The sequence below is a fragment of the Antennarius striatus genome, chromosome 15 (assembly GCF_040054535.1).
Source record: "Antennarius striatus isolate MH-2024 chromosome 15, ASM4005453v1, whole genome shotgun sequence".
Classification (NCBI taxonomy): domain Eukaryota; kingdom Metazoa; phylum Chordata; class Actinopteri; order Lophiiformes; family Antennariidae; genus Antennarius; species Antennarius striatus.
This window is the reverse complement of record NC_090790.1, coordinates 5,222,053-5,230,669: the sequence shown is the minus strand read 5'-3', so window position 1 is coordinate 5,230,669 and position 8,617 is coordinate 5,222,053. Positions and strand designations below refer to the sequence as shown.

General features: G+C 44.2%; 1 protein-coding gene across 1 annotated transcript; it reads right to left on the bottom strand.

The window, feature by feature from the left end:
* Positions 1-110: 110 nt before the first annotated feature.
* ssna1 (Sjogren syndrome nuclear autoantigen 1) lies at positions 111-4,286 on the bottom strand. Its single transcript, XM_068335116.1, has 3 exons — positions 3,898-4,286; positions 913-1,112; positions 111-351 (listed from the first exon to the last, which is right to left on the bottom strand). Exons 1-3 carry the CDS (start codon positions 3,947-3,949, stop codon positions 259-261), a joined length of 345 nt encoding a protein of 114 aa, XP_068191217.1. The 5' UTR covers positions 3,950-4,286; the 3' UTR covers positions 111-258.
* Between the last annotated feature and the right edge of the window lie 4,331 nt (positions 4,287-8,617).

Below are 8,617 nucleotides of genomic sequence, written 5' to 3'. Positions count from 1 at the left end.
TGTTTGGAGTCAACTTCCTGAACATATAAAAACCTGCCTGATACTTGGTTAATGTGGACAAGTCATGGCTCTGGAAAGAGGGAGAGAGAGAAGCTTTACTGATTCCAAAGGAAATTTGGATGATGATGGAAACATTTATTATAATAAGGAAAATTACAAGTAAAATGTGTTACAAACATTCAACAAAGGAGTTCAAACTACTAACATATCAGGTGCGCCGTAGTCCAAACCAGTTTAGTGTCTGACCCGTCTTTGCAGTCAGTGCTCCTTCCTGCGGGGCTCTGCGGCTTTACTCAGGTTCCCTGCTTCCTGTTTCAGGACGCTCAGGAGAGACTGGGAACTCTCCAAGATCTATATGAACAAAAACAATACATGTCATTACCCATCCTGTAAGGACCAGGTAGAAGATAAGCTAGATGACATTCAGCTCATAGTGTGACGAGGCGCTGCAGACAGTGCTCTTTTTTGGAATGTTTGTCATTGGTGGGCCGGGGGGGGGGGATTTCAGCATCAGTGAATGTGGCTGTGTAATGTGACATTGCTGTGCAACTGGAGTAAGTATTCTATGACTAAACCAGGCACGAGTAAACTACGGCCGACGGGCCATGTACGGCCTGCTAGGCTTTGGAATCCAGCAAGCCAAACATGTTTAAACTACACTGTATAATTAAATGTAATAATTATCAAATCGCATTCAATTTATATATGGTTTTTATGTGTCATTTGCGTTACTACAAATAAAGACCATCTATTCCTCTGCTGGTGTGCGCCTGTCAAACTTAGTCCACCCCTGGACTAAACAGTCATCCCAGAACAATTACCCTCCCTCACAACAAAGTTTCATGTCTAATAATTCATGTATTCCCATTTTGCCAAAGAACAATACTTTGGACAATGCAGACACATGCCCACCTTGGTGTATGCAGCCTCTGTCTCTGCAATGGTCCGGTCGAAAGTAGCCCGGGCAGTGAGTCTTTGTGCCAGACTCTCATTGACTCTGCTCAGCTTCTCTGACAGGACTCTGATTTCGTGCTGCAGCTGATCCTTCTCCTCTTCCTCCAGCTTGATCTGACGGTTTAACTCGTCCCTTTTGGAGCACAGGTCCTCGATACCTGCCAGAGACAGATATCGAGGACCTGACATAAAGGCTTACGACACCAGAGCATGTCTAGATCAGCTGTGAGCGATCATACTTTGCTCCTGAGATCGGAGGGCTATTGGGGCCACAAGTAATAAATAGCTCAGTAACAGTTGGGACTTTAAAAGTTCAAAGTTGCACCATTGAAAGTGAATCTTATATTTGTGCTTTAAACTATTGCAAAATATTTGTGATACTCAAAACCAGAAAGTCAAAAGGATGGTGGTGTGTAGGATGACTCTGGTAGTGAGGAAGATCAAGAGGGCAAAGGCAGAGCAGAAGACGGAATGGTGGAAGCTGAAAAAGGAAGAGTGTTGTATGACTTTTAGGAAGGAGTTAAGACAGGCTCTGGGTGGTCAGGAGGTGCTTCCAGATGACTGGAAAACTACAGCTAATGTGATCAGGGAGACAGGTAGGAGAGTACTTGGTGTGTCATCTGGAAGGAAAGTAGATAAGGAGACTTGGTGGTGGAAAGAGGAGGTACAGGAGTGTATACAGAGAAAGAGGTTAGCTAAGAAGAAGTGGGACACTGAGAGGACTGAGGAGAGTAGACAGAAGTACAGGGAGATGCAGCGTAAGGTGAAGGTAGAGGTAGCAAAGGCCAAACAAGAAGCTTATGAGGATTTGTATGCTAGGTTGGACAGTAAGGAGGGAGAGACTGATCTATACAGGTTGGCAAGACAGAGAGATAGAGATGGGAAGGATGTGCAGCAGGTTAGCGTGATTAAGGATAGGGATGGAAGTCTATTGACAGGTGCCAGTAGTGTGATGGGAAGATGGAAAGAGTACTTTGAAGAGTTGATGAACGTGGAAAATGAGAGAGAACGAAGACTAGAAGAGGTGACTGTTGTGGACCAGGAAGTAGCAAAGATTAGTCAAGATGAAGTGAGGAGGGCACTAAAGAGGATGAAGAGTGGAAAGGCAGTCGGTCCTGATGATATATACCTGTAGAGGTTTGGAAGTGTCTAGGAGAGGTGGCAGTAGAGTTTCTGACTGGGTTGTTCAACAGGATCTTAGATAGTGAGAAGATGCCTGAGGAATGGAGGAGAAGTGTGCTGGTGCCCATTTTTAAGAACAAGGGAGATGTGCAGAGTTGTGGCAACTACAGAGGAATAAAGCTGATGAGCCATACAATGAAGTTATGGGAGAGAGTAGTGGAAGCTAGACTAAGGGGAGAAGTGAACATTTGTGAGCAGCAGTATGGTTTCATGCCAAAAAAGAGTACTACAGATGCAGTATTTGCTTTGAGGATGTTGATAGAGAAGTACAGAGAAGGCCAGAGGGAGCTGCATTGTGTTTTTGTAGATCTGGAGAAAGCTGATGACAGGGTGTCCAGAGAGGAACTGTGGTATTGTATGAGGAAGTCTGGAGTGGCAGAGAAGTATGTTAGAGCGCTGCAGGACATGTATGAGGACTGTAAGACAGTGGTGAGGTGTGCTGTAGGTGTGACAGAGGAGTTCAAGGTGGAGGTGGGACTGCATCAGGGATCAGCTCTGAGCCCCTTCTTGTTCGCTATGGTGATGGACAGGCTGACAGACGAGGTTAGACAGGAATCTCCATGGACTATGATGTTTGCAGATGACATTGTGATCTGCAGTGAGAGCAGGGAACAGGTGGAGGAGAAGCTAGAGAGGTGGAGGTTTGTCCTGGAAAGGAGAGGAATGAAGGTTAGCCGCAGTAAGACAGAGTACATGTGTGTGAATGAGAGGGACCCAAGTGGAAGAGTGAGGTTACAGGGAGAAGAGATCAAGAAGGTGGAGGATTTTAAGTACTTCGGCTCAACAGTTCAGAGCAATGGAGAGTGTGGAAAAGAGGTGAAGAAGCGTGTACAGGCAGGATGGAACGGGTGTAGGAAAGTGTCAGGTGTGATGTGTGATAGAAGAGTTTCAGCTAAAATGAAAGGAAAGGTGTACAAAACTGTGGTGAGACCAGCGATGTTGTTTGTCCTAGAGACAGTGTCACTGAAGAAAAGACAGGAGACAGAGCTGGAGGTAGCAGAGATGAAGATGCTGAGGTTCTCTCTGGGAGTGACCAGGAAGGATAGGATCAGGAATGAGTACATCAGAGGGACAGCACGTGTTAGAGGTTTTGGAGATAAAGTCAGAGAGGCCAGACTGAGATGGTTTGGACATGTCCAGAGGAGAGATAGTGAATATATTCATAGAAGGATGTTGAGTTTTGAACTGCCAGGCAGGAGGCCTAGAAGAAGACCAAAGAGGAGGTTTATGGATGTAATGAGGGAAGACATGAAGGTAGTTGGTGTGAGAGAAGAGGATTCAAAGGACAGGGCTAGATGGAGGAAATTGATTCGCTGTGGCGACCCCTGAAGGGAAAAGCCGAAAGGAAAAGAAGAAGAAAACCAGAAAGTCACAACTGTAGCACACTGCAGGAGAATTATGTCTGACTATTGGTGCATCACATCTGTCATTGTTGAAGATGTCTGTAGAGGGTGACAGGTTGATTTCCAAGTGAGAGCATAATCTGAAATGCCAGGTTAGTCAGATTGTAGAACGGTTTCCTAGTTACTGTCCATGACTGGTCGAGAGGAGGAGCAAACAGGACCTGTTGTTCACAGGTGTCCATTCTGTTAGGAGTCTGTTTCTCAAATGTAACAGACTGAATGTGAAGGCTTTAGATCAACATGTCTATGTTGCCATAGATCTACTAAATATTTTTGTGCAGTGAGTTAACGCGTCATCAAATCTCTCAGAATACTACTAACTTAAATCGTTTACGGTGAACTACAGTCATTCACTTACATGTGACAAGTTGGTTGTTGTACGTCTGCAGAGCAGCAGCTTGCTGGGTCATGTTGGATGTTGGACCTCTGTCCGATATAACCGCGGCTACACTCTGCTTTAGCGGGTTCTTGTGTTCTAGCGTCCCCCTAGCCCGTCGTCTTTTTGTTGGGCTGACCGAAATAAACCACCCCGACGCTCGTTTCAATCAAAGTTCTCGTATATGGCGCGTTTCCCAGACGCCAATATTCTGTTCCTACCGGGAATTTTACAGACAGCGGCGTTGTTTCTAAACAACGAACCACAGGAAGCGACGGTAAGACTGCTGGCCAATCAGAGGCAAAGGTGGGCGGGTTCTAACCTTTGATGATGCGGAAGCAGTGCTTCTTCGTCTTCTTTATGGAGATGTTTCAGATTTAAAATGTAGATTAGCGCCCTCTTATGGGTAATGATAAATATTACCTTCTTCTTTAAGTATAAAGTACAGGATATTGTTCGTGTAAATTACTCTGTTAAAATAATAATAAAAGCTAGCAGGACCTGTGTAAATTACACGGATTTTGTCTTTTTTTTTCTCATCATGCTTCATGGTGCTTCAGTAGATAATAAAATCCATTTCAGGCAGAGATTAAAGAGCATATAAACGTATACAGTGTTATACGATGCAGAACTCCATATATTTTACACAAATTATACACTCATTTTATCATTTTCTAAAGGCTATGAGTTAAGTTTCTATAAGGCTATAAGACTAATATCCAACTGTTACAGACACGTGAAAAATAATTAGCTGAAATAAAAATAGAATTTGAATTGAGAACTAATTGACAGCTGAGATAGGCTCCGGCTCCCCGTGACCCACTACGGCGGATGAAGTTCATTTTCTGCCGCTTCATCCGCCGTAGCGGGTCACGGGGAGCTGGAGCCTATCTCAGCTGGCATAGGGCTTGAGGCAGGGGAGACTACGGGCACGACGCCAGTGCACTGCGGAGCCACACACAAAGACATACAACCATGCACACTCACACTCACTCCTACGGACAAATTGGAACCTGAAGTGCATGCTTTTTGGAGGTGGGAGGAAGCCGGAGAACCTGGAGAGAACCCATGCAGACACGGGGAGAGCATGCGAACTCCGTACAGAGCAGGACTCGAATCCAGACCCGCTGTGTTGTGAGGCGACAGCGCTACCCACTGCGCCACCGTGCCACCTGTATTGTACATGCATACCCCAAAATATAGAATCTTTACTTTTACTAAAGAAACAAATCCCTACAAATTATGCTTTTTGGTAACTGTATTCCTCTTCTGATGTCTTGTTTGCTCATCTTGATCACCTCAACTCAAAGATCTAATAGTCTCTGAACTCACAAGAAAGCAACATACAGTTGACTATGACTAAATGCAGTTTCAGGTAAATATAGTCCTACTTTTTTAAATGTTTGCCTCTGTGACTTACTGACGTTTATTGTGTACCCTAACCTCATGAAAAACGGTTTTCTTTCAAATGTTAAAAGTAGATTACAGTCACTTGCAGCCAGTTTTCATCTAGGTATGAGAACAATACTGCCTATTGGGTCCTGATGTCTGCAATGATCATAGCAACTACTTCCATCAGTTGGTATTGGACTGTTCAATTTGTATTGACATGTTCCTTAGTAATATAATTATGGTCAATGGTTTGGGGGCATCCAGAGGAGACATTGTGAGTATATTTGTAAAAGGGTGATGAGGATGGTGCTACAAGAGGAAGACTAAAGGGAAGGTGTATGAATGTAGTGAGGAAAGACATGGGGGCAGTTGGTGTTAGAGAGGAGGGTACAGAAGATAGCCTGACATGGAAAAGGACAACACACTGTGGAGACCCCTAACGGGACAAGCCGGAAGGTAAGGATGGATGGATGGATGGATGGATTGATGGATGGATGGACAGATGGATGGACAGATGGATGGACAGATGGATGGAGGGGAGTTGATTCAGCACCCTTCAACAATCAAGTAATCACTATTTTTGGGTGAAAGTATCACACGACCTCTGTGTTCTGCAGGTGTTGTATTCATGAAAAATGATTTTTACCCTCATCTAGATTCAGATCTAGAGAACCTTTCATTCCAATGATAACTACAAAAGTGGCAACTGTGTATTTGAACTATCTAACAGGATGAAGTTAACATTTTTATTCCTAAGAACTGCATCATTTGTTTCATGGGAAAAATAATAAAAAACTGAAGGAGCTGGAGAAAAACACTCTGACCAAGGATCGCCTTGGTTAACCTTCTGACGACAGCGATGTGATCATGATCTTCGATGCCAAGCACGCCGTGGAGGAGACAGAGAGAGGCTTCCTCTCCATCTGCGGCCTGATGGTAATGTGGCTCCTGACGAAAGCAAGATTATTTCTGACACACATCCCAAATGCTGCAGCGTTAGGATGGATTTCTAATGTTTTTTCTGACCCTCTTACCCTCAGGATGAACAACAACTGACCACTGATGTGGCGTATCACCAGTTCATCACCCACAAAAAGATTGCAGGGCCAGTAATGTAGGACACTTTCGCCCACATTGATGTCTCTTTGAGAGATCTGAAAGAATTACAGATTATCATCACTGGGGGAAAAACAGCGGGTGGCTCGAGCTGCTGTTCAAGTCATGAAGATCTTCAAGGACAAGGTTCTAAAGTAATAGTATTAGTTAGTGTTGATAGAGATTAAGGTTGAAATTGATACTGCACTTGTGTTACAGAGGAAAAATATCACCACCATTGCAGTGGTGGTAAAGAAAGCATTACACCAAGCTGTGATCGGCCCCAACGGAACCTTAACAAGTTCCTGGGCAGAACTGTTGTCTCTGATGAGGTGCCAGCTTTGGACAGCAGCTTGGAAACTGGGATTCTTTGTGGAGAGCTTAGCCATCTGGTTCCAGCCCTCACTGAGGTATACAGTACATTCAGCTGTGTAATATACGCACTTTGAACTTTGATGTGGGAAATTGGTGTAAAATGTTTGAGGAGTAACAAAGAATGTGTTTCCCCTTGCAGGCAACCAGCAGTATTGTTTCACCGGTACAGGCTATCCAGGCGGCCAAGGAAGAGCTCACAGTGAGCACAACCAAGACTTCATTGGCAAGATGCTGCAGATTGAATCTTTAACTATAACGTCCCTCTACTAAACTGAGCGTTAACTTTCAGAGTGTCTTCCTTTTTATTTCAGGAGGAAGAGAGTGTCTCAGTTTCAGTTCCCATCCAAAAGGAATTCCACATTAGCATCATCGGACAGGGAGGATAAACCATCAAGAGGGTCCAATGTGTTTGCAAACAAAATAAAGAAGAAGAAGAATCATACTTTATTTATTCCGAAACAGGAAATTCTCGTCTCACTCACCAAATACAGTTAGACATGCACATACTGTATGTTGTATACAGGCCCCTGAACAAACACTCAAGGGGCCTGTAGACATGCAATTAGTACATATAAAGGGAGAGGCAGAGTCGTGTGAGGGATCGCGCCCCAAATGAGCAGCTTGTGGGTGGGGCGGCGCCTTGCTCAAGGGCACCTCAGTAGTGGCTGGGAGGTGAGCTGACGCCTTCCACCGTCAGCTCACACTCTGAAGGAGGTATGAGGAAGCTGGAGAACTCTGAGAGAACCCAAGCAGACATGGGGAGAACATGCAAACTGCGCACAGAGCGGGACTCGAACCCAGAACCGCTGTGTTGTGCAGTAACAGCGCTACCCACTGCAATATTTTCTTCAAAAATGAAAAAAAAAAACAACCAAAAAAAACCGCTAAGTATTATTTTGAATAACTGATTCTGGTCCAGAACTTTAAAAAAAAATTGAAGTTTTTGGTTTCGTTTTCGTTCCTGGCAAATTATAAAAACTTTCTGGTTTTTGCTTTCGTTCCATGACCCAGTTCAAATCCCTGGTAAGAAGTAATCAAAGTTTTTGAAGTTTTTATTCAATCAACCGTTAAACTTTCAGAAATGTTTATGTTTATGTTTTATGTTTTAGAGCAGTGATCCCCAAACTTAGGCCCGCGGGCAGGATGCAGCCCACCTCCACATTTGGCATCATCATTTGGCCCCCTGAACAGTACCAGACAAATGACCCCCAGACAAAATGGTTCCAGAACTGATCGATCCAGAAAGGAAATGGCACCTTGCATGTTTAACAGACGTGGCAGAAATGCTGAACAGCCTTAACTTGCTGTTACAAGGCCAGGGGAAACTCATTTGCGACATGTATTTCCACAAAAAAGCATTTGAGGTGAGACTAGTGCTGGTCTTGGACAAAGTGAAAAAGCACAAGTACATCCATCTCCCTGCTACCCAAAACCTCTCTGCAGAGAACCCAGCGGTCCTGTTCCCAGCTGAAAGGTGTGTGGAAGAACTGGAAATGCTTAAGGCGGAGTTCCTTTTGTGATTCCGTGAGATACATACTAATGCAAAAGAAGTCCGTCTTTTCCAGGACCCCTTTGTTGCTGACATCGATGAAGCCCAGCCTTCTTATCAATCTAAGTTGGCTGAGTTACAGAACTAACCCTCATAACCAGCGGTCCCCAACCTTTTTTGCACCATGGACCGGTCTCATCTAAGACAATATTTTCACAGACCGGCCTTCATTTGCTCGATAATCTTTAATGACGCCAGGACAGCTGTAGTCTAATAATAAATCATCCTAAGTGGTTTTATGTAAAATGTAGACATCAACAGACAATAAACAACATTTTTCTCATAAACTGA